This window comes from Rhinolophus ferrumequinum, chromosome 3, assembly GCF_004115265.2.
Source record: "Rhinolophus ferrumequinum isolate MPI-CBG mRhiFer1 chromosome 3, mRhiFer1_v1.p, whole genome shotgun sequence".
NCBI classification, from domain to species: domain Eukaryota; kingdom Metazoa; phylum Chordata; class Mammalia; order Chiroptera; family Rhinolophidae; genus Rhinolophus; species Rhinolophus ferrumequinum.
Genome location: NC_046286.1, coordinates 78,457,835 through 78,483,935, shown reverse-complemented (window position 1 = coordinate 78,483,935; position 26,101 = coordinate 78,457,835). Strand labels below are relative to the sequence as shown.

Here is a 26,101-nt window from a genome sequence, read left to right as displayed (position 1 = left end):
TGAAAAAATTCCAGATCTGTTGCATAGCAATGTGAATATCGTTAGCACTGCTGAAGTACACTAAAAAATGGTTAAGAGAGTAAATTGTATGTTGTTTTTTTTTTACCACAATTTACAAAAATACTACCCATGTGCAAGCCAGTGTACTCTACTGCATATCTAGCAGTAAACAATTAAGACATAGACCCTGCCTTCACGGATATCCCCACTTATGTTTTGTTGAGGAGACAAAAGTAAAAAAATCAAATTACACAGTCCCTAAATTTTGATTGCTGCTCTGCAGGAGAGATTTAGGGTGCTGCCAGGGAAGACTTCTTGGGAGAGAATGCTGCTGAAGCAGAGACCTACAGTGTGAGTGGACTTTTCTGGGCGAAGGGGCATGGGAAGCACATGTATAGGACCTTGAGGCAAAAACTAGCTGTTGGAAAATTGGAGAGAAGTCTGGTGTGGCTTGTGGCGGGGATGGTGAAATGAGGCTGGGGGACAGGTGTTGATAGGGGCCAGATCATGCAGAGCCTTCTACACTATGTATTAAGGCTTGGAAGATTTCCTTTTTCCGAAGAAAAATGGTAAGTTGTTGATGGGCTGAAGCAGTGATGTGAGACAACCAGTTTTGGCTGTTACAGGGACTTGGGTAAGAAGGAACTTGAGCAGAAGTTCACGGTGGTTTTATTTCCTGATGAGAATATCATATTTATATTGAGGCTTATAGTTAGGCATACAGTAGTACCTTGGTTTTTGAGCATCTCTGTTGACAAACATTTTGGTTTATGAATGCCATAAACCCAGAAGTAAATGCTTTGGTTTCTAACACACCTTGGAAGTCGAACATGTCACACATCTTCCACAAGATCCTGAGGCCTAGCTGTCCGCTGTTTTCAAAGGTTTCAGAACTGAAACGGTCTTCCGGAACAGATTACGTTAGAAAACCGAGGTACCACTATACTCATTTATATCTTAATTTTTTTTTTAAGTCCTATCTTTATTTTATTCATATGTTTTATTCACAATCAATTACAGGAGAGAAGGGAACACCATTTCTCAAAAATATCTGATAATTCTGTAAGAAAGAATAGATAATGAATGAATAAAAATATGAAATAGAACCATGAAACGATTTAAGTTGACTAGAAGGGAAGAGCACGTTGTCATGCTGATCTTAGAGGGTTGTTTTGGTGGCACTGAAGGATCATTGTAGCATATCTTTGATTACCAGGTGCACAGAACCTTCAGACTGGATTTCTGTGTTTTCGATCTTGATTTCTGTTGATTATCTGAAAACTTCTTATCAAAAGGTAGTATCTGGGAATATCCTAGATCCTAGATTCCATTGGAGGGGCAGCAACTTCAGAGGCACCAGAGACATAGAGGGAAAGTCTGAGTTGTGTGGCCTCAGGGCGAGGGTTTGGAGGGACAGCCACCATTATCCCTGTGTGGAGTCTGCCTCACATATAACCTTCAGGAGGGTGCCATCTTTCCTGTGTTGAAACCACCCCCATAACTTAGTTCTTTTAAAAAAAAAGTCTGAGGTGGCTTTTACCATGAAAATATTTCAGAATAAGATAGACATGACTATTGATAGCTAATCATTCTGGGATTCTTGCAGCAGACACTGTTCTAAGCACTTTGCATATGTTGTCTCATATAGGTCTCACAATAACCCTGAAAGGTAGGTATTATCAATCACACTTCATAGACGCAGGAAGTTGAGACATAGAGAAGTTAAATAATTCACCCAAAGCCTCCTAGGTAATAAGTGTTGAAGGCAAGATTCAAAACTAGGCAAACTAGGAAGAAGGAAAATAGAAAATTCAACGATTATAAACTTTCTGTCAGTCAAGGTAAAAATGGGTACATTTTAGAGCTATCATAACTGGAAAAGTGGAAGAATATTATCTTGCCTTAGAGGAATTTTTCATCTTGTTAAATTCTGAAAGTCATCCTACAAGGCCATAGATATAGGGTGCCAAAAGATGTTTTTGGCAGTGTTCCCAGTCTCAGTTTTCCAGTTGATGTTTCTATAATGGTATCAGTAAATTTAACGGATGACCTGACTTACTGATTGTGATTCTATGAAAGTCCATGCCAGTGCTCTGCTAAAGGAACTTTTCTTTCCTATCAGAATCACCTGGGAAATGAATTTCCAACCTGGAGTCTTATTTATCTTTTCTACCCACATTGTTCACTCAGACACACACATGCACACACATCCACCCTGACATTATGCTCACTGGACATGCCATGCTTACTCCCTTCCCAGTTAAAAAACAGTCTGGTCACTGTTTACATACGGGGTATTGAAGGTATTATGGGCTGTGGGATATGTCATATCCCTCAGATATCTTGGGAGAGAAAATAGGTCAGTGTCTTAGTCCTTTGGGGCTGCTATAACAAATACCAGAGACTGGGTGGTTTATAAACAACAGAAATTTGTCACATTTCTGGAGGATGAGAAGTCCCAAGATTGGGGTGCTGGCAGATTCAGTATCTGGTGAAGGCTCGCTTCCTGGTTCATAGACAGTGCCTTCTTTCTGTCCTCACCTGGTGGAAGGGGCTGGGGAACTCTCTGGCGCCTCTTTTATAAGGGCATTATTCCAGTCATGAGGGCTCTACCCTCAGGACTCATCATCCCTGAGGCCCCACCTTGATACCATTATAGCGTGCATTAGGATTTCAACATATGAATTTTAGGGGGACACAAACCTTCAGACCCTAGCAATCAGGATAATATTGTTCACGTATATAGGCTTCCAGTAGTCTAACTCAGTACAGTGATAGAACTTACCCTACCCCGTCCTAAATACCAGCCAGACATTTATTAGTGACTAGATAGTTGACGCTTTTAAGTTTTACTACTCGGCAATGGCCTCTGTATGAATATTTTATATTGCTCTATAAAGGCAGATCTGCACATTTTGGAAATATTATCAGTTTATTATTGGCTTTCTATTATAGAAATTGAGAACTGTGACCAGTATTCTGGATGTGGGCAGGGAAAGGACAGTCTACACAGGAAAAAGGGAATGGCTCCAGCATGAATGATCATGGTGTACTCGAGACATTGCAAGTTGTGGACAGGGATGGAAGGTGTGGCAGCTCCAGGGTCTGTCTGTGCTGAAGGGACCTGTGAGCAACTGGCAAGTTAGAAGGAGGAGTTGGGTACTTATCTTGAAGCTGTGTTGTCTCAGCAAGTCGAGTGTTTAAACTTATGTCGTGGATTAATCCGGAGGCCTTGTGGGGAATGCTGATGGAGATGATAGAAAGGCTAGGCAAAGATCAGTTTTTTGGAAGGCCTTGTAGCTTGTGCTCAAAAAGTTAGATTTTTATTCTGATGTGAAGGGTTTTAAATAGAAGTGACATGGTCAGATTTGCATTTCAGAAAGAATAACCTGTTTGTGGCATGGAGAGAGATGATAAAGAGGCAGGAAGGTCAGTCATGTGGTTCAGAGGTGACGGAAGCTAGGGCAGTGACGTTAGGAGTGAAGATGAAGAGATGGCGGTCCTGAGTAGGTCATGTCTGCAGGCCTTGGTCACCGATCAGCTGTGAGGTATGAGGCCAAGGGAGGGTTTGAGGATAAGTCGCAAGTTGCAAGCTTGGGCGGGTGGGGAGCTTGTTGGAGACTCACACAGGCACCTTGGAGGAGGAGCAGCAGTGTGAGGCTAAGGGGCAGAGATGGGATCTAATTTTCATTTTGCTAAATTAAAAATGCTTGTAGGCTGTTGGCTTGATGATGTTTGGAGATCCAGGGGGTAGGTGAGGTCTGAGGAAAGTTAACAGTAGGAAATTTGAGAGTGGGTGCAAACGATTCAAAGAGCTCTGGTTATGAAGGGGAGGGCAGATGGGAGAGTATACTAGAGGACACAGATCGGCCCTGTCCAGCAGAACTTTTCATGACGATGAGATTTCTAAACCCGCTCTGTCTGGTGTAATAGCCACTAGTCATATATTGCTATTGAAATCTGGCTGGTGTGACTGAGGAAGGGAAGTTAAATTGTATTTAATTGTACAGAATTAAACTTAAATAGCCTTTTGTGACTGATAGTTATTCTATGAGTTTACCAGGGCTTTGGGGTTGACAGATTTGCTTGGATGGAAAGAGCTATGACTTTGGCTATAGGAAAGCCCAAGAAAAGGGTGAGGTTGAAGAAAGGGGAAGGGAGGATGTTGGAAGGTTCTGTAGTCAAGAAGAGGCTAAGCCTTGAATAAAGAGAACAACCTCATCCCAAGTCTGCAAGAAGGAAGATAAGGACGGGTGCAGTTGTAAATTAATCTGAGTTAAGCAAAGTGCAGCCTAAACTCTCTGAGAGATAGACTGTAAACCATTTGCTAAGAATGGCTAGGGTAGCAGTGGGGACCCAAGAGGCAGACTACTAAGGACAACTGTGTGGATTGCTGTGATAGTCCAGCTGAGATTGGGGATCATACAGTTGTGATGGCAGCAGAATATGTTGGTGTGTGTGTTTTTCTTTAATTGCCATCTGCAAGCCTGGGTATGATGTGAAGAATGGAGTAATAAAGGGGTTCCCAGTTACCTGTGTTCAGGGTGGTGATGATAAGAGGACGAAACTAAGGATGCTGATGAGATATGATAATCAAGCTGATTATTCACAAATTCATAGGAAGGAACGTAACTGAAACTGAAGTGAGCTGATAGGCTGGGAGAATGGCTAAGGCCAAGGGATGAAAGTCTAGAGAAGTTGACAAGCAGATACAGTGAGAATAAATGAGTAGAAACCTTAGAAGGCGAGGAGATGATTACATCCAAGAATGGGAAAATGAAGTCTAATGACGTGGAGAACTCTGTGTGATGACTAAGACCAAGTGTTCAGCCATGAAAAGTGATGGCTGAAGTCAAAGTAATTAAGGCAGAGGAATATTAAGGTAAGCTTAAGTTCGGAGGTGTTTCCCATAGGATTCTCATTGGCAAAAAAAATGCTAATGCTAAATAAGGAACACATCATTCCCTATTTTGTTACTTAACGAATTTTTCTCTTACGAAATGTGAAATGAAAATGCTCACAAATTTAGGCCTATACTTGGTTTTTTAGGCTTTAACTATATAACATTAGGAGAATAAACAGTGAAGTGTCCTTTCTGAAATACTTTTTAGAAAATGAATGCTTAAATGTAATTGGCAATATATTTGATTATTCATCCATAACCTGTTTGCTTTCCTAACTTTTGTATTGTATAATTTTTTATTTCTTCACACTTGTGTAGACAAAATTCAGTCCTCCAGACATCCAGGTAAAAGAACTCTTATTTTTCAAATGTAATTTGTATGGTGTCTTATTTTTTCTACAGAAAATTATCACTATTGTACCAACTCAGCTTAATCAGTCCTATTTTGTTTGAAACCCATGCAGTTTCAATAATGAGATACTGTAGGATACAAGAACTCAAACTGCTTTCTTTTTCATGCTAAATATTATCTATATTTTTAGAAGTTTCAGTCAGTTACAATTTCAACATATTATAAAGTTGAGAATAAAGCCATGGTGATTTGTATGAAAAATTTCCAGGGAGAGAAAAATCTAAACTTTCTTTTGATATTAGTGTAGTACTGTTTTGTGTCGCTCATGGTTGAGACCTAGAGTTGCAAGCCTTTCAATTCACTCTGAGTATGAAACTCTATCATTATTAGTGTTAGAACTTTTTCATGTCGAGAACTTTTACGTAAGCTTTACTATGGAAAATTTCATTAAAAATATGTGGAATCAAGCAATATGTTACTCTTTTATATGCAGAATTTCAAGTCCATAGAGTTCTTATATTCATGTCTACATGGAACCATCATTATGAATTTTGGATTTTCTTTAAAGGGGAATGATATTGTTTTGAATTTTTGATGTTAATAGAGTTTGGCATCTGCCCCAGGGATTATAATGTCATTTTGCTTCAAGCCATATGGAAAGAGGAGCTTATTAGAAGTGTTGTTGATATTCACAGCTAACTTAATGAAAATTGTTTAAAGCGTTTGCCTGATAGCAAGACAACTAGAACTAAAAGCTCAAATATTAACCTTTTTGCTATATATAAACTATTCTTTAATAAAACTCTATATCAATCCAGTTACACCTTATAATACCACAGACAGGAGTTCAATCATGTTCTCCCAGATGTACAGTGAATGTTTCACTGTAATACAGAAAGCCTGTAACTTTTTGGCTAACCACCAGAATTATAGTAGTGTTCTATTAGACCTAATTAGGCAAAGGTATAATAAAGGGGATCTGTTTTAGTGCTATAAATTCCCAAGGGAAAAAAATGCAGATTTTAGACAAAATTACTCATACTTTTAACTTTTGGTAGTACAATGTGGGTAGGGTTAAATTTAATTTCTCTCCCCTGGCCAAACTGACAAGCACCGAAAGTGAGTGAGGAAGGCATGGCGAGGCATTTTGAAAAACTTCTAACTATGGGATCTTGGCATCCAGCCTGAAGGGGAGTTAGGCAAGACAGACTTTTGGGTGGAGGGATGGGGGTGCAGAGGGAGGCCTGAAAGATTCCGTGAATGTATCCTGAGTTGTTGTCTTAGGTCCCGTGTGGTCAGTGGCTGGCGATAGACAGCTAACGGGATGTTCGTGGGATGCTGCTGGGGGGTGGGCCTGGTTGCTCATATACGTCAGGCGAACGTGGGGTGTGTAGGTCTGGATCTTATTTGATAGCAGCTATTTAGTGTGATGGGAGGAGTTCACCTAGATGTGGGAATGGCCTTTCTGTGGGAGGCTATCAACAATTGGAATACTTAGCCAGTGAAGTCTGGGCGTCTACCTGAAAAGCCAGTTAAAGGACTTGAAAAATATCTCTCTACATTTGACTCTCAGGAAAAGACAGGAATTGCTTACTACACAAAAAGAAATCCCGGGCTCTACTGCTCAAAGGGTGGTCCAGGGGCCAGTGACATTGGCACCACACGCAAGCCTGTTAGAAAGGAAGAGTTCCAGGTCCTCACCCTAGATTTAACTGAATTGTAATCTGCTCTTTGACACTCAGGAGACTCATGTAAACCTGTAAGGTTTGAGAAGCACGGATCTAGGGGATGAACTGTTCTTTTGAGGTGGCAGAGAGATTTGTAGGAGTGTGGAAAGTCCTGAAAACCTAGGGAGGAGGGGAGTCTAATACCCCAACATGGTTCATGGTTCCAAACTGTTCCAATACTCATAACCACTTAGGTGGGTGTGAGGCCGTGCCCACTCTGTGTGGAAGTTTGGACCATAAGTCTCTGAGGTTTTTCCTAATACTGGCATCCTATGAATGTAAATATAATGATTCATAATCAAGTTTCTATATTTTTCTAGATGTTTCTGTTGTTAGAGGGTAATTGAAAATCATCTTCATTTTATACTTTTTTCTGAGGATTAGTATTGAAAAATCAGCTGTAGGGAAATGCCAGAAGACTTGATTAACCAAGACGTTTGCCATCAGATTTGTAGCAAATAGAGAGTAGGACTAAGGAGCTTCTCTAATAAGCTGACAGAGGGACTTCAGTGTAAAAAAAAAAAAAAACAAACAAACAAAAAACATGTATAGCTATTTGCTTTGCCGCTTAGTTTAAAAATTTCTGTAACCTTGTAAGGCAGGGGTTTTCTATAAAACCATTTTTTTGTGCCATGGGTTTCTTTGGCAGTCTGGTGAATTCTATGGGTCACTTCTCAGAACTGTGTTTTAAATGTATAATTATAATAAAGTATACAGGCCTATAATGGAAGCCAATAAGTAAATAATATTCTCAAAATATTAAAGAAGTTGGGATAAAGTAATTGTCAGTATCTAATCTAAACTCTACTGCGATTCCAAAATATTGATTGGCGTAAACCATATGTCAAGATCTGCAGCTACTGTAGTGTGATACGGAAATATTTTTGATTCCTGTGGGTGACAAAGCTAAAGGTACCATTGATACTAACCAGGTGTTGTTCTCCTACGTTCATAATTGATGCTAATGCTAAATTTCAGGTAGAGGTCAGTGAAAGTAAGGATGTTAGAGTCTTTCCCCAGCCGATACATAGACTCCTGATTTCATGTTCTAAGGTGATTTAATAACACTTACATTCTAGGACCACATTTTAATTTTAGTTTTCTTGTGTTGGTAGCCTATGATATAGGATTCCTTGTAAATTTTATTAATTTCTTATTTTATCTGATGTTCATTCAGAAGACCAGTATTTACTGAGATCACACTTGGGTACAGGGTGGGGATTAGAAGGGGAAGTGAGGAGAAGGATGCCAAGTTGAGTGAATGAATATTCACGCTCTTAAGTAGCTGGGAAAATACTTTCGCTTCTACTAAACCAAGATAGCTTTTGTTGAAATCCAGCCTGGATATTAGCTCTTTTTAGTTTTGCATTGTTGATGAAACCTTAAAGTTTGGGAAACACTGAGACAATTTCTGTGTTGCCTTGCCTGATCATGAATCGCCTGGAGCTGTCACTTAAAATAGAGAGTCTCAGGCCCCTGTCCTAGAGAACGTTTCAGTATATTTCAGGTGGGCGATGGGTAAATCTGTTTTTTTGTTTTTAACAAACTTGCCAGATGGATCCTTATCATCAGGCAACATTTAGAAAAGCTTAGCCAGGTAATACTTTCACGTACATAGAAGGACTTGGACTAGTCATACTGGTAATTCTCATGAGAAGTGATTGTGCTATTTATGTCTTGTCTTCATTTCCAGAAAGAGTCTTCACTACAGTAGGGCAGCTTTGTAGAAAGGGCTGATATTATCAGATAGTTTTCTATAAGGAAAAGGGGTCTGATTTTTATTTCACCTGACCCATAAATACAGTGACTGTATTTTGTGAACCCAGAGTCTGATTTATTAACTTTTTGTGGGTAGAAATATTCATGTAAATATTAACTTTAATATACTGTTTCCTCGAAAATAAGACCTAACTGGAAAATAAGCCTTAGCATCATTTTTCTGGATGACATCCCCTGAACCATAAGCCCTAATGCATCTTTTGGAGCAAAAATTAATATATGACCCGGTCTTATTTTCGGGGAAATGTGGTATGTAACACCTCACCTTTGGAAACATAAAATGATGTGCAGAAGGGATATACACCAAAAGGTGATAAGCCAGTTTAATTTTATCAGTGCAAAAAAACCCATCTATTTAAGGAACTGGGTAAAGTAGTCTGCATATGTACTTTACTCTTCAGGAAACATTTGCGTGAACGATTGGTTGGAAAGAACTACCCTGTGAGGTAGATGTTATAACCCTCTTCTTACAGTTGAGGCAGTTGAGGCTTAAAGAAGCCACGGAATGAACCCAAGTTGACACAGAGCTGATGGAGAGCCAGAAGTTGACTGCATGTATTTCTGATGCCCAAGTTTATATATGTGGCAGCAAAAAATGGGGCTGATATACCATAATATATCATGGTGTGTGCGTGTGTGCGCTTTTGTCATTCGCTTGTTCCGTCTTTATGTGTCTGCTTCTTCATCCACCCAGCACTCCTCCTCCCTAAGTGTCAAAACCAAGTTATTTTTATTTGTTAAAAAGAGTTTTATGTCTATTATTTGTAACTGCTAATGCATATACCATGTTTCCTCAAAAATAAGACCTAGCTGGACAATCAGCTTTAATGCATCTTTTGGAGTAAAAATTAATACAACATATATATAAGACTGGGTATTTATTATATTATATTATATTATATTATATTATATTATATTATATTATATTATATTGTATTATATTGTATTATATTGTATTATATTATATAAAACCCGATCTTATAGTAAAATAAAACCGGGTCTTATATTAATTTTTGCTCCAAAAGATGCATTAAAGCTGATGGTCCGGCTAGGTCTTATTTTCGGGGATACACGGTAATATACTTGTATTTCTTTTAAAAGTCACACTGAGTCATTATTTTGTTTTTCACTTAAGAATTTATGATCCTAGGCGGTAAAATTATATCCCACTCATTATCTGAGTACTCATTGGAGCTAATTATTCAAATAAAAATAAATGTAATAAAATAATATTATCTGTGGTTTTTTAAAGATGATGGTGGCATCAGGAGGGAGGCGGAAAGTGACGGGCACATACTAGTCAGGAGGTATTAATTCAGTACTTACTGGTTCCTGAAACTCTCAAGTACTGTGGAGGACATAAGTAACCGGGTCTGTCCCTGGCCTCGCAGAGTTGTTGTCCTGGAGAGGGGAGACCTCCTTACTCCTGGGTGGGAATGCAGTTCACTGTGTGGCAGCCAGTGTGGTTAGCAAAGGAAAAGCAGGAGTCACTTCTGTGGCTGCTGTTGGATCGCATCCGGTAGACTCTGCCCACTTGGTCTTTGAATTGGGTCTGGAATAAAGAAAGGAAGCTCCTGCAGTCTTCTAATACTGTAGCTGGCGATGTTGTGGAAAGTGGCCCGAGAATGACACCAAGTCTGACTGGTTGGCTGGTGCATAGAAACATGGCCCTCATACCCCTGTGTCTATGTAGCTCCTTTGACTCTCTCCATGCTGTGCAGAAACTGTCAGGGAACTTGTACCAAGGAGTCGGTGCTTCAGGCGAGGCTGGAAAGTGCCAAGTAGCTGGGTTATTCCTGGGGGTCACAGAAGATGATGTTGCTTCCACCATCTTCCTAGGACAGAAGTCTTTTTTTGCTCTTATGTATTAGGTTGATGCAAAAGTAATTGCGGATTAAAAGGTCAAAAAAAAAAAAAAGATTTGCAAGAATCGCAATTACTTTTGCACCAACCTAATAGCAGGTATCTATATCAACAGTCACATGATGATGAACCTGGGGATTTGAAGGGTCTGTCTAGGCCTTCACGACCAGTCCTCTCCCTTCTGGTCTTTTTCTGTATTAATGTTCTGAGGGATTTTTGTTGTTGTTAGTTTGGCACCAGTGGTCTCTTATTCAGTTTTTTTTCTGTTTTTTTCTTGGTTTTTTTTTTTTTTTTTTTTTTTTTTTTCCCGCTGTGGTTGTTGCTTCCTTGGATGGAATGGCACAACACATCTGACCTTTCTTCACCTCTCCCCCATCCCCACCTCTGTCTGGGCTAGAGGCTGAATAATGTGTTTTTCTCATTTTTGTTCACTCATCATCGCCGGCCATTTGTGAGCCAGCTGTTGCGTGGGACAGCAGCTGCAGGGCAAGGAAGTGGAATGCCAGGCTTTTTTCTAAGGGCTGCTCCCTCACATCACACTGGAGGTACCATTGGAAAGTCCCCCTGGCCCAGCACAGCACTGAGCCATGCAGCGGGGACCCCAGTAAGACGAGACCAGACCGGGCTCTGGTGGTACTTTATGGAGCGCTTTGGCTATAACGAGTGTCAGAACAGGGCCATGCATACCTGGCATACTTGCTGACCTAAGGGCAAGCTGTGACCCGGGTTGTAAACCCTGCAGGGGTCTGGGCAGCTCTGCTTTCAAAGCGTCCTGCTGTTAATACTTTTAATAGTGGAAATTAAGGTTGTGTTGTACTAATTTAATATCCTGTTAAGACAGTAGGTTATTATTTTCTACATAACAACAAACATTTTAATTGTTTGCTTTATATATCGGAATAAAGTTATCTTTAAGTACAGATGGTATAATACAGTATTTGGGGTACTTTTAAAATGAATGAAATTTAGTGTAAAGCCAATTATTTGAATCAGTTTATTGTATCTCAAAAAATGTACCTGTTCTTCTGTGTTAGTGAAGATAAAGTGACTTAATAATGACTTAATAAAGTGGGATAGGTATAAAAAAGTGTGTGTGTGTGTGTGTGTTTGTGTGTCTGTAATTTTTTTTTTTTTTTGGATGGGTCCTTTGCCTATAGCTTTGAAAAGACAAATATTTAATGTCCTTAGGTAGTTTGAATCTATTAGTTCAAGTTTGGGAGTCTTTTTGTTGTTGTGCTTTGTTTTTTTGCTTTGGGATATTATAGTGGTTTCCTAGAATCTTTTTATGTTAACGTTCTCCAAGGGTAGAGAGAAAGGGAAAATGAAAGGGAATTCCTTATGAAGTTTAAATAGGATGTTACATGAAAACAAGGAAGGAAAATTCTGGCTCTGTTCTGACAGTACTTCTCCAAAGCATTGTACAGTCGTAGGGAAAATTAAGTTGGAGGAGGAAGAGGAGTTAGCTTCAAGAGTTGAGATAGTTGTGTTTTATTGTGGTATATATACTTTTAACCAATAGTTTCTGATGCACATTTTATCCTTCATGAGTGGAAGCCAATTATAGTCCTCTACTGAGCTCTCATTTCAGTGTCCACAGAGACTGTTTGTTGGTAGTTCTATAGAATAAAAACTGTATGCAGCTCATCATTTGGATAGATGTTTGATTCCAGATCCCAGAAAAATGAGACCCAAGAGACCTACCTAAAAAGTGTTTTAACATTTTATTTATAACACGCACACATTTAAAAACAAATCACTAGCCCAGTGGAATGCTAATAGGTGAAAGCTACTTCTAAGAGGACTTTATTAAAATATGTTTATACTTAAATAAGTGTGTGAACTGTAACCTGTTCCATTTTGGACTCTGGAATATTTCTCATAGGTTAATTAGTCTTTTTTCCCCCCCACCCCTGCAGAACTGGCTAGATCCTGCAAAAGAAATAAAGAGACAACTGCGAAGTAAGTATTTAAATAATCCTACTTTGAAGTTATTAAATTAATCGTTACATCTATCGTTAATAAAATCCGTGGGAATGTAGACTAGAATAATGAGATAGTGATGGAACGATCAGCCGTGTTTTGCATTTATGTGATACAGTAAGTTAAGGGTGCGAACAGTGTTTTTGTGGAATCGTGATTATTTTGTACATAGGGACTCCTCTACTGGTCAAGAGGTTCTAGACTCCCAGTCCTAAGTATTTCCCACAGTGCCTACCACTGTGAAGTATATGTGACCCTTTTCTCTGGGGAAAAGAAAGAGAAGCTGCTTTTCTGTAACTTGTACTCTAGGTAAACCTGTTACTATTAATTACTTTGTCTACTTCATTTCGGAAGCCTGTAATTAGTTTGGTTCAGCATATCTCTGGCCTCAGGGTCTTCTGGATACACTGGTTGTGGATGTCCTGGCATGCCATAGGGGAGAAAAGCATGCAGAACTGTCTTTTCAGTCCTCTGCGGTCGTCGTTGCCTTCTCTACTCCTTTGTTCCACAGTCCAAGGTCACTTAAGGTGCTCTTTGAATCTGGGTTTGTGGTTGGTCCTTCCTTGCATTTTCTCATTTGTTCTCATTGCAGACTCCCAAAGGGACTTTAAATATCTTACGCTAACCAGCTTCAGTTCCCTCTGCAGGTTCTGCCTCTGCTGTGACTGGCTTTGTGATTGACTTCTGTGCCAAGAAACATTATCACCACAGAAAAATCTCTGATAGGGTAACTGGATATTTACTTGACTTCAGGGTATGTGACTGACTGAAGCAGAAAAGTTAGGGAGCCACTATCAGCTGGAAGTTTTAGATAGGAGATCAAAATTTTTACCAGCCCTGAGCTGCCCAGAGAAACGCTGTCTCTGAGAGCCAGCTGCAGAGGGCTCTTGGTGCTTTTGGTTTCATCTCCCTCCTTACTATTCCGAACGTCAAAACACTGTAACAGATCTGTACTTTCCCTTCGGTTCCTTTCCATCTACCTTCTGTCTCATTTTACGTTCTCCTGATTTTTCTTCATTTCTTTTTCTTTCTTCCTCAGATTATTAATTTTTTTGGTAGTTTTCATCATTTCTTTCCTTCTCTCCTTTTTTAGTGTGTGTGTGTGTGTGTGTATGTGTGTATTTCCCTACTGTCTCTACTTGTAGACTCAGATTTATTTTCCTTTAGTTACATCTTTGATGAGAGGGTTCTTCCTGATTTGCCCAGGACTGAGGAACCTAAGGGCTTTTTCAGGATGTGGGAATTTTAGTGCTAAAACTGAAAGAGTCCTGGGCAAATGGGGATGGTTGGTCACCCTATCTTTCAACTATGATCCCTGGCTTTCCAGCATTCCTTCCCTCCATCCCTCACACCCACCCTATTCTCTTTCCCCCTGCATTTATTATCATGGTGTTACATCGTGTATGTTTGTTTCATGATGTAAAGGAGTCGGGGGAGAAAAGGATAATTAGACACAGATACATTATGCTGACATTATGGAAGAAACTGTACCAGAAACCTTTGGAACGTTTTGCTTTGTCCCTTCTATAGTTATTACATGCTCTGCAAACTGCATGAATTCAGAAAAGCACAGATGCTTGGTTCTTTCACTTTCTCTGAAACCAGACCTGCCAAGTGACCCAACAGGAGAGAACAGGATAACCTCTGAAAAATGATTGATGTTCCATTGAGTTGTTTTTCCTATGGTTTTGTTTTGGCTTTTGTTCGATTATTTTTGTGTGCCACTCATTTCAGAGTCACAGAGATTTCCTAACTTTTGGAAGGCAAGACTTTTACTGATTATGAATCACAGTCTTATGTTTTGATTATTTGTGAAGTTTTTTTAGAGTTATTTCAGGACTTTTGCCCTTGTGGTTTGGCAAGAGGAATCACAGTACCAAATAGGATTTGACTTTTTCAGACTATTGGAGCTAGTTCTCTAAATGTAACCCTGTATTGCCCTGATCATGAAAGTAGGTTGAGGAAATGAAGATTTGCTGTTGTGTTTCACCTCTTTCTTTCTGCTTGTGTTAAAATGGACAAAAGAACGGCTTGTTCTATATAGCCCAGCCTCTGCTATAATTTATTGTTAGTCAGTTAATATTCAGTTAGCAAAGGTGAAAATTGCCTTTTTTGAGTTACTTTCAACAACCAACAACTTATCAGTTCCTGTGTAAAATTTGCCTTAAAATCTATTTTCTTAAATGTACACAAATAAGACTATATAGACATATAAGAATATATACCGAACAGTTACCTGTGATTAATATATAAACAATCCATAGCTATATGAACTTTACATATAGCTAGGTAAAAATTATGGCAATAATAATAACATACAAATAATAAAAAAAATTAGCATTATTGGTGTATTTATCAATGTTAGAATTAGAAATATATCCAAAAATAAAGGTTCTATTAGAATCTTATCCCTGTAGTCATGTCCAAGCAAACATGTGCTAGTGTTAATACCCAGAAAATAAATCAGGATCCATTACGAAACGATAATCCTGTGATGACTTTGCTTAATTATGGGTTAGTTGTCACCTCAGAGAAGTACATATGCATCAATCTAGGATGGTGCACCAGACCAAGAAGCGACATGTCTCTCAGTATTCAGCAAAGTCCTGTATCCCTTTCTGATGTTTTGAACGTGTAAAGCAGAACTGAAATCTGTTTCTTAAATTCAGCTATATTGACTTCATTAATAGAATAGTGATGTATTGAACCCACATCCTGCCAAGTGCTTGTGCGTTCACAGTAACCATTCAGTAACTATTCACTGACTTTTACGTGACAGAAAAGTTAGTGTGTGATGGTGAGAAAAGGACAAATTGACACATTGAACAAGAGAATGGGATTCAATAAATTTTTCTTCAAGTCTATAAATTAAAGCAATTGCAAGGCCTTCAGATATATATCAAATGAAATCCCACACACACACATACACACAACACACTTAAAAAAAATCGGCACTACTGTGAACTTGGAGCACAATTCTTAAATTCAGGCCATTAGACTTATTTGAATCCCTTTAGGAAAATAATACCTGCCTTCTCTCCAGAGCTGTGTATTTCTCCTTGTTTCTAAAGCCATCGAAAGCATGATATATCAGTTAAATGTTAACATATAAATAGATAAATGTTTTACCTTTTAATAAGTGATTTATGACATGGTTGTTTGATATATTCATTCTTTGTGACATAGTACAGCAAAGTATGTGCTATATATGCATGTACTTACACCCACTTTATAAAACCTGGGAAATAATTTTATTGTATAAAAGTATTGTGACTTTTCTACCACCCTCTCCCTTCTGTGCGATATCTTGTAACACTTACTTCAACTAGGCCATTAATCATTTCCTGAATCGCTGTAGTGATCACTTACTTGGTCATTACCTGCCTTCTCCCAGCAATATAGAAAGCCTAAAATGCTTTGTTTGTTTGTTTTTTAAAGGATGGAGAATACTTGGCATCTAGAGATTCTGTGGTTCAAATATTTGCATAATAGATCACCATACAAAACATTTGTTGAAATACCAATAAACAATTATTAAAAAAGTGAATCTATTATTTTTTGATGGTGGGTTATTTATATAAGTGCTTTTTCTTTTATTTTCATTTCATGTTGTCTTATAAATACTTTCTTTAAATTAAAAAAGAAATTCTCTAAACTGATTTATAGTTATAGGAGTAGTCTATATTCTTTGAACATTGAGCTTTAAGCTTTATCAAAATAAATGGTTATTCTGTTGGCTGCATAAATCACTGTGATATTTAATAATTACAGATCTTCCCTGGCTGTTCACCTTTAATGTGAAGTTTTATCCTCCTGATCCGTCTCAATTAACTGAGGATATCACCAGGTACTTTATATTACACGAAAAATGAACCTTTACTTATAGCTCTCATTTATTTCTGTGCCCTGGGAGAATGGTGGTAATTTCAGGATTAATACTGAAACATTCTTTATCAGGTTGAGTTTTAGAAATTTCCTTGGAAGTGCATATTCTAAAATAGTTTGTAATGTTGCCAGTTTCAAAAATTTTATTCACTACTCTCTCCCCTTGATTTTGGAAATGGAAAATTTAAAAGAAATATTGCTGGCAACTTTGATTCTTATGTTATACTTTCAAAAATCATTGATATTTAATATTTCAGAGTTTAATGTTAAGATGGTTTTTATTACACTTCCCATGTTTGCATGTGCACCAGTCTTATATTACAAAGGTGATCTAAGGGTAAAAAGTAAAATTATTTTTAAAAGTCAGTTGAACTGTGGTTTTTTTTCTTGGCCCCCCCAAAATTAATAAAACTAGTAAGGTAGGTTTTCTTATGTAAGAGTCAATAGTTATTTCATTTCATCTCCTCTGAGATTATCTGGGCTATACAAACGTGTACTTAAATTACAAATAAAAGTTCAGTTTAGGACATATACTGATTCTGAGAATGACTGAGTATTTGAATAGTAACCAAAGAACATTCTGAATCCACAAGAGCCTTGATATCTTATCCCTGCCCTATTATACTGGGTACCCGTAACAGGACTTCTTAGCTTTGGTAAGAGTAGGTCTGTAGTGTGATTTATATAGCATGATTTCTAAAAGGTTATTTACATGGCCAAGGAAAACTCTGTTCCATACATATACTTTTAGGAAAGTAGAGAGTGTAGTGGAATGTTCTGCTTGGATGCCTGTGATTCCTGGGCCTTGATGCCTTCTACTAGGCCAATATCGTCATCAGACATCAGGTTCCAGAGGTGCTTAAAAGAGGGCTTCAAATGGGAATGATGGACGTTTCTTTCCAAGACTGGATAAATGACAGGCCTTTTATTCCCCCTTAGTACTTGCTGCTGAATAGGAAAGTACTGGTACTAATTAAGTTGTGATTGAATTAGTTTCATCTAATAGATAATAATTGGTAGCTTTTGTAACTGACAGCGAGCTGCTTGGAGCATAAAACTTGACTGGTTGGTGGGCGGAGCTGCTACAGAGCCTCCCTGCAGGGGTGCTTTTGAACAATGCAGTAACTGGGTCTTTGGGACCCAGCTCCCTCTTTGTACATCCACTCCTCCTTGCAGTAATTTGTTTGGGGGATGATAATCCTTGGTGATTGCAATTTATAGCATCAGTAAGTGCTTTGGTTTTCCTTTTAAATGGGGCTTGAACAGTCTCCCCTGTGTGTAGTGGGAGGGGATACAGTCTAGTGAGCCAACAGACTTGGCACTGCAGACTGAGACCAGCCACCTACCTGCCTGTAGTGTAGGCTGGTAGCCTGCTTATCATGATTGAAATCTTCACCACGATGTGAGTGAACCTTTCGAAGGTGGGGGTAGGCTTCTGAGGAGGGCAAGACATTGTTCAGCATAGTATTTGAAGAATGCATGCATTTGGGAAATTCAGGAAGCTGTTGCAGTTTTTGTTTGAAGTTTCTTGGACCTTAGATTTAGGCTTTGAAAAGAGAGGAAAGGACCAACGTGAAAAGTAGAGACAATAATATAAAAAGGAGGAACAAAATTTTAGAATTAAATGGAACCTTTGTGGTTAGGTCTTCAAAATTCCATGAAATGTGAAGAATTCGCATTATTCTTCATTAGTCTTAGAGAATTTGAGGATAATCTGAGTCATAATTTAAAGTTCAGTTTTCTAAAATAAGTGCAATTATACTCATGCTGTTCTAAGGGTCAAGGAAACATAATTCTCCTTAGAAAGAGAGCTCCTGCAATACATAAAAACTTAGTGGTTGTGACATGACTTTCATTCTCAGAAATGATGGAGCCTCTTGCCATGTGGCAAGTACTTGGCTAACGGTGGGACTATAATGATAACGAACAGTCCGTGTCCTGCCTGACAGATTTGTGTAGTAATACAGGTCTAACTGAACTATGTGAGGGCTGATACCATGTGCTGGGACCTGCTCTCTGACCCAACAGCAAAGAGGCCTGGACCAGAGGCCGCAGCCTATCTGAAGGTGTTGGGTCGAGGACAAGAGGAAGACGAGCCCTGAAACCCATGTGAAGCGGAAGTTTACACAGGAAGAAGGCGGCTGGCTGCCAGTAAGAATGGCAGTCTCTCAAAAAATAAGAGCACTGCCATTTGAGTTTGGAGCAGTCGATGACAATCTTTGCAACTGGTTAAATATGAGAGTAGCAATCAGGTTTTAAAATGTCACCAAAAGGATTTGATAGGAGGCCCCCCAAAATCCTCATAGCATATAAATAACATGTTTCTGCATGTTATTTAGTAAAACACAGGATCTTTTATAACTGTATAGTAAGCTACTTAGAACATTGAATAATAATTATAACTAACAATAATAACATCATTATGATTATGGCTACCAGTTATTGACTCCAAGGAACACTGCCATGTGTTTTATTTATGTTATCTAATTTTTTCCCCTCATCTTCAAACGGAAGTAGAATTTTTCCCATTTTTCAGGTGGCTAATTAGCTTTAGACAAGTACATTAATTTGCTCAAGGTTCCATAGAGTCAGCTCTGCCTGGCTGTGAAGCCCATGCTTTTCCTACCACAAGTTGAATTAGCTACCCCTTTAGATGGGTTACATGGGGAAGTAAGGGCTTCAGAGCAGAGACTGACTTATGATTGTTGTTAAAGATGTCTCAGGAAAAGAAGACGTAGTATGAAAATGGTACAAAGGATAGAAGGGGATGACCTTATTAACTTTTCTTGCAAATGCTTAAGAGCTGCAGCTATTTTTAAAATTTCATTAATCTTCACAACTTTCGAAGGTCATGCTAATTTTGATTAGTTTTAGATCCAAGGAGATGGTCTAAGTGGTTGGAATTTTTATCTTCAGTTACAAAACTCTTTCTTGTAATAGTCATAATATACTGTTACTGGGATAGCAGTTCAGAATTTCCATTCTATTACTTTGCTCTCTAGACTCATTTTCTGTAAATAAGCCACAAGTTTAGGGGTCCCAGGAGCAAGGTGGGCTTCTCATTACAGAAGACTCTTTTCCCTGGGGATGTGAAGAGTGCCTCTGTTGTATGTTTGTTTTCAAACGGGTATTAGGATGCAAGGATTACGAGTGCTGCAATCCTAACTAATTGTTCCCGGCCCTTTGCTCCCCTGCTCCTCACAGATACTTCCTCTGCCTTCAGCTCCGCCAGGACATCGCCTCTGGCCGCCTGCCCTGCTCCTTCGTGACTCACGCCCTCCTGGGGTCTTACACACTGCAGGCTGAGCTGGGGGACTACGACGTGGACGAGCATGCCAGTCATGACCTCAGTGACTTCCAGTTTGCCCCCTCACAGACGAAGGAGCTGGAGGAAAAGGTGGTAGAGCTGCACAAAACCCACAGGTCTGTTCCCTTGCTAACTGGAGAGAGGATGGCCAGGTCAGATGTAAATGGCATTTCTTATACAACTTGAACTTGCTAGACATTTGAGCATAGTTTGTGGGATTATCCAGTTTCTCCTTTTGGAACGTCACCTAGGATCAATCGAGACAACCTGCAGCCCTTGAGATATCCTTTCATAATCTTCATGACTATCGCATGAGGAACTACACTCATGAGGCTAAATGTTTTCATTTATTAGAAGCGTTTACTTTTCCCTGTGACATCTCCTTTCTACTCCCAATCCTGTTCCTTCACACACACACCCACACACGCACACACACACGCACACACACACACACCAAAAACACCCACATACTTGTTTGACATTTACTATATATTTCTTCTGCCTTTTAATTGTTTTTATTACCATCTCTCACCATCTTTCATGAGAAAGTCAGGGAGATGATGAGTCATCAGGATTTGAATCTGAAATGGGGGAGGGGGTGATGGACATAGCAGAACTAACTGAAACACACAGGTAATTTCTTTATCCACAGAAGACCTTAGGTTTAGTTAAGCATTACTTAATTACTTAAATAGCATATTACACTTCAAGAACTTTTATATCTGTGTGAAAACAAAATGCTTTCTTTTAGCACAAGTTTTAAAAACTGTAGCTACAAAATTATAATTTATCCCATATGGTAAAATTGAAGTTTTTGAAAATTTTGACTAAAATGATTTGAAAGACTTTTAGAGATTAAAAGTTTTCAGACAGACCACATTCACTGACTTTTCTTTAAAAAAAAAATAAATGTGGTATTTCACTTCAAGTACTTTCATTAATTTTATTCCAGTTCTAATCTACTGACATGTATAGTTCACATTTAAAATATCAGGTGCTGAAATGCCACGGGTATATGAAGATTACTGGGACATGGTCCTGCTTTCTGGGAGCTTACAATTGGTTTCATTGGGCACATATGTAGGAATGGACATAATTTTAGTGTGGACAGAATGTGATATGTGTCATCAACATAGGTGTAAAATCAAATACAACACGTCTTCTCATGTTTGTCATGATCAGTCTTAGTGAAATAAAATTGAATAAAAATTTATGCCGTGCTCATTATTGCTGGGGCTTTTTTACCCCAGTGGGAAAAAAATCAAAAGTAATTTTGTAAGATAAAAAGGGTAAGGGTAGGGGGGCATCTCCTTTTAATAAACAGGTTTGTCTTAGAGGATCTTAATAGAAAAATACTAGAGGTTAAGAGGTGATCCTCCTTACCTGTTTTCTATGTGTCCAAATTTAGCTGTGTTATACCCTCCACCACAAACTCTCCAGGCTTATACACCCTTTTCCCCATTTTGACCACATTTGCTTTCTATCCATCAATAAGGTAATACTCTTTTTTATTCTTAGGGGCTTATCTCCAGCACAAGCTGATTCTCAGTTCTTAGAAAATGCGAAGAGGCTTTCCATGTATGGCGTCGACCTACATCATGCCAAGGTACTGGAGTGTAATGGGGAGGTGGCGGCTTGCCAGGCTGTTGACTGAATTCTTGAGAGGACACCAGTGTCAGAATAGCCTACTACACTTTAGCAAAAGGCTACTCACCCTCACGCAAGGGCCTTTATAAGATTTCTTTGGTGACTAATTGTGGGGTTTATAGTTCTGGGAGGGTTCATTTACTCTGCCCCTGGTTCTTTCTTCTTTTCCCAGTCTTCTGAATTACTACTCTTTCATGTGTAATACTTATTCTGGTTTACCTCCTCAGCCTTCTTAATCCTTCATCCTGGTGTATTCTGCGTCTCAGCTTTTGCTATGTCAAGTGCTGCCTCTATCCCAGCTCCCTCTCCTGCCTCTGTATTGAGAGAGGAGAACAGGTCTTAGCCACTGTGAAAGGACAAAAATGTCCAAAAAGCTTCTGGGTTGTGAAGGAGCCCTAGACTTGGGCTCCTCCCTGTAGCTCTGGTTTGTACATCTTTTAAGATAAAGTAGGCTGGCCAAGGCTCCAGGTGACACAGCCCTTTCAGTGTAATTTGACAGGTGGGAAAAGAATGGAATAAAGGAGAGAGGTGATAGGAGAAGGTGAGGTGGGTTGGGGGGACCCTAGTTTGCATGATCATGTAACAGTGACAGTCAAGGAGGGAGAACAAAAGGGAAGGTGAAAGATGGATTTGGTTTAGAAAATTATATCCAGAGTCAACTCAATGTGCTGAGGGAGCCTATGGTTGCCTGCTTTTAAAAGACCCTGCCAGTCCTTAGATGTAGCCTAGGAGAAAGCTCAGATGATGTGATTTGGTAAGTTTCTAGGGAAGCCTCTCCACCAGGAGATATCTTTCCTCCCTAGATCTCAGATTAATACTTCTTGCTTTTGTGTTTATCGTACTGTAAAGTGCCCTTTTTCCCTCAGTGGCTTCCTTTAATTCTTTAAATATTTTTCCGTATTACAAAAGTAATACATGTTCATCATAGAAAATAGAGGTGAACAGAAAATAAAAATCACTGAAATCTTTTTATGCGAAACAGCACTATTAATATTTTGAAACACTTTCTTGTTTTCCTTTTTAAAAAAATCCCTGAGCTCCAAATAATCTTGAACACATACATTTTAAATACGGATTATACTACAAGTATTATTTTGTGTTTTGTTTTGCTTTGTTTGTTTTGTTTTGTTTTGTTTTGTTAACTTGCTCCTTTAAACATTTTTCCATTAGCAAACAGTCTCTGGCAGCAGCATTTTTAACTGCTAGGTGCTGTATGCCTTTAATTTTTAAAAGTATTTTCACATACACCATCTCATTTAAGATCGAATGTTTTCACTTTAGAAAAACTACATAAAACAGTGCGCATGACTTGCCTCAAGCCACATTGTGTGAAGCAGTCCCATCTGCCTATCAGGTATATCTTCTGATAAACCTAGTAGGAGGTGAAACATCTTCCAAACACTGTGTCCTTCAGCTCATTTCTCTACATGATGGGGACAGGCTGGGTTAGCTGAGAAACAGAACTAAGGGAGGGAGGAGAGAACAGGTCCGGAGGGAACAGGTAGGTCTCTTCTACTCGAAACCCTGTTATACTTGCCACATGTAAATCTTGGATCTGCTACTTTGTTGATCACTAGTGAGAAACCCATTCTTTGATGGCAATACTGGAAGGAATAAAGATGCTTGATTTTGTAGTGGTATCTTAGAAAAGTAAAAAAGTTGCCAACTCTTTAGTATAATTATGCACGTGAAATTCTTGCTCTGTGCTTAGGAGCAGGTGCTTTTAAAAATACTGGAAAGTAGCATTTATTCCTTCATTCTGTTTACCATCTGATGGACTCAGATAATACTTGAAAAGCAAGATATCTGTAACCATTTAAAAGAACGCTTCATGTAGTTTTTTTTGTGCGTTTATACATTTTTCGTTGTCTTGATCATATTTAAATTTTTTAAATTAATATATTTTATTACCAGAAGTGTTCTTAATGGCACAGTCATGTTAGGATAAATTGAAGGGTGTTGAGTGAAAGGTCTCTTGATAAAGGTGCAGGGAAATCTTGCAAGAGTAATGATACTTCTGAGGCAGTGTAAGATACCTCTTAACCTTCTGGATCTGAAGGAGTAAGGACAAAGCAAGAGTGGTTTCTTTGTCCTTACTCAGAACGCAGGGGAGAGCTGTGTGGAGAGGGCAGCCTTGAGAGGAGCTGCAATTATCAAGGACACAGCCAAGGATGGCGACTACACAGGGGGAGAATCTGGGTATTAAAAGGCAGGGACCCCCCTTTCCTCCCTCTCTTCTCCCTGATCTTCTTTGAGAGCTTTCCATAGGCTGAACCCATTCGGAAGTCCGTGGGCATGGGATCCTGTTAATGTCCATACCAGGCAGCTTCCTGAGGCAGTGAGCAAGGAAGAGAAGAGACTTCTTTTTTGTTAGTTTGTTTTTTTTTTGACTGTTGCTGAATGGCAGGAGTCAAATATGGAGAACGAACGCATGTTTTTTTTCCCCTTTTGCTTCTTATCCTTTATCTGTAATTTGTACTCATGCAAATACTGATAATTCTAAAACAATGCATGGAACAAGTGAAAACCAACTGATTTACTTGGAATCCAGATTGTGTTTATTTTTAAGTCAGATAAAGTAGCTTCAGTGTCCTTTCGAAAGATTGCTTCAGACTGGAGGTGGCTTTGGTGAATGTTCCAGAGGAGGGTTGCCTCCTCACGTGTGGTGAGAACATGCTGTCTTGGGCAGAGTCCGGCCTGCTCCTTGTGGCCACTGCCAGTGAGGTTTTTGGCAAACACATCGATTGCGTCTGGTGCCAAGTTGCTTGGGCACCTGTGCCTGATTCACTTTTTACTCCGTTCCTAGAGAGAATTGTGCCTGCCAGGATACCAGTGAATAAAGTATGTTATAGATTAGATTTTTAAACCTCTTCAGATGGTCTAATGTAATTTTATTTGCAGATACGAATTATTCACATTATCAGCAGCGAAAGCTGCTGGCATCAGTTACCTAGTCCTGTACTTTAATTTTTTAAAAACTAATATAAATTGTGCTAAATTGTTCTCAGTAACAAAGCAGTTACAATGTTATACTTTTATTGAATTGAGACCTTGACTAAACATGGTATTTGTTTCAGCATGTTTTGTGAGAATTCCTTTCATGTTAATGATTTCTGAATATCTCTGAATAATATTCTTCAGTTTTACATATTTTGAATGAGACCCAGTTTTTCCCTTAATGATAAACAATAACTTGGATAGTTTGAATATTGTACATATTAGACCTTCAACACTATTTGAAATATGAGGAGCCAATTTTTTACTTTTGTCGCTAAGCTTATTTGATATTTTAAAATCTTTCAGCTTGTGATTATTCTGGATTGTCATGTATTCCAAATTAAAACACTTGGGGAAAGAAAACAACATCAGTAAGTTCAAGAATAGCCTGCCATCCATTTGCCAGCCAAAGGAATGCTGTAATGAAAACTGTGTGTCAGCATTCCAAGTTATTGAACAACGACTTGAAAGAATTCAAAGATTTCAACATTGTCAGCCTAAAAGAGAGATTTCCTGAGAGGGATTGGTGTTTTCCAGAATATAGGCATAATTTTAACAGCTATGAGCTAAAATATTCCATCTGAGATAAATTTGTCTGAAGTAAAATGGCCAAACACACTTTAGACCAACATACAGTCCCCAAGGGCTGGGATAGCCTCTAGGAAAACACATTTTCTCTCTCGTAGCTTCAGGATATCTAAATCGACTTCTGTTTCTCTTTAGCTCTTAGAACTGAGCTCAAGAACATGAGTTATACCTTTTGAAGAACATGATGTCCTGTAGTCTTTGACAAATCAAATTTGATCCCTGAAGATGAATAGATTTAAAATAGGTTTTGTGTCCTACCATTTGTATTAATTTGTGTACTGTCACTGTCATTTAAATGTAGACCTGTTAAATTGGTATTCCTGGTCGTGGTTTGAGGGGGCTAATGAGCTTCCTGACCTGTGTTACTTGCACAGCTCTAACAGTGGTCAAATGGCTTATGCTTGGCAGGACTCAGAAGGCGTGGACATCAAGCTGGGCGTGTGTGCTAATGGGCTCCTCATTTACAAAGACAGGCTGAGAATCAATCGTTTTGCGTGGCCGAAAATCTTAAAAATTTCCTATAAGCGCAGTAACTTCTACATAAAAGTCAGGCCAGCAGAGGTAAGCATGTCATATACAGCCCTTGGCACATCTGATTTAGCTTTATCAGTGTTCTTTACCGCCGTGCTAACTGAATTCTTTCCACTGAACTTAAGAAAATGAACCATTCTTTATTCCTCCATGGTGAAAAAAGGTCAGGGTTCTTAATGATAAACCTGCATGTATATTCCTGTTGCTAAAAAACAAGCAACAGCCACAATTTCACAGAAAAGGGTAGTAAGTTTCCGCCGCATAATGGGGGTTCATTTTTTGTTGTTGAATCAACTAAGTGGTAGCCATCAACAGGAAGGTAGTAAAATGAGTTTTAGTGGACTTTGAAGGATGGTTGCTTTATGTCAGTTGTTGATACCTGCTTTTCATAGAAACTAGTATTGCAGTCTATGAAATACCTATTTTGTATAATTATATTAGATATACTTATATTTACCTTTTTCAAGAATAGTTACTTCTTAGAGAAAATCCAAACCCTAGTTTTCTAGTAGCTTCTAATGAATTCTTACAGAAATATGCTG

The 26,101-nt window shown here is 38.8% G+C and overlaps 1 protein-coding gene across 14 annotated transcripts in view; it reads left to right on the top strand.

Annotated features, from left to right (window-relative positions):
• EPB41L2 (erythrocyte membrane protein band 4.1 like 2) overlaps nucleotides 1-26,101 on the top strand; it is a 206,024-nt gene that overhangs the window by 128,858 nt on the left and 51,065 nt on the right. For all 14 annotated transcript variants that reach the window (XM_033098375.1, XM_033098315.1, XM_033098385.1 and 11 more), the window contains exons 5-9: nucleotides 12,541-12,583; nucleotides 16,376-16,451; nucleotides 19,694-19,912; nucleotides 21,315-21,402; nucleotides 25,437-25,589. In XM_033098375.1, coding sequence (XP_032954266.1) covers nucleotides 12,541-12,583; nucleotides 16,376-16,451; nucleotides 19,694-19,912; nucleotides 21,315-21,402; nucleotides 25,437-25,589 — 579 coding nt within the window. The remainder of the gene's footprint in view (nucleotides 1-12,540; nucleotides 12,584-16,375; nucleotides 16,452-19,693; nucleotides 19,913-21,314; nucleotides 21,403-25,436; nucleotides 25,590-26,101) is intronic.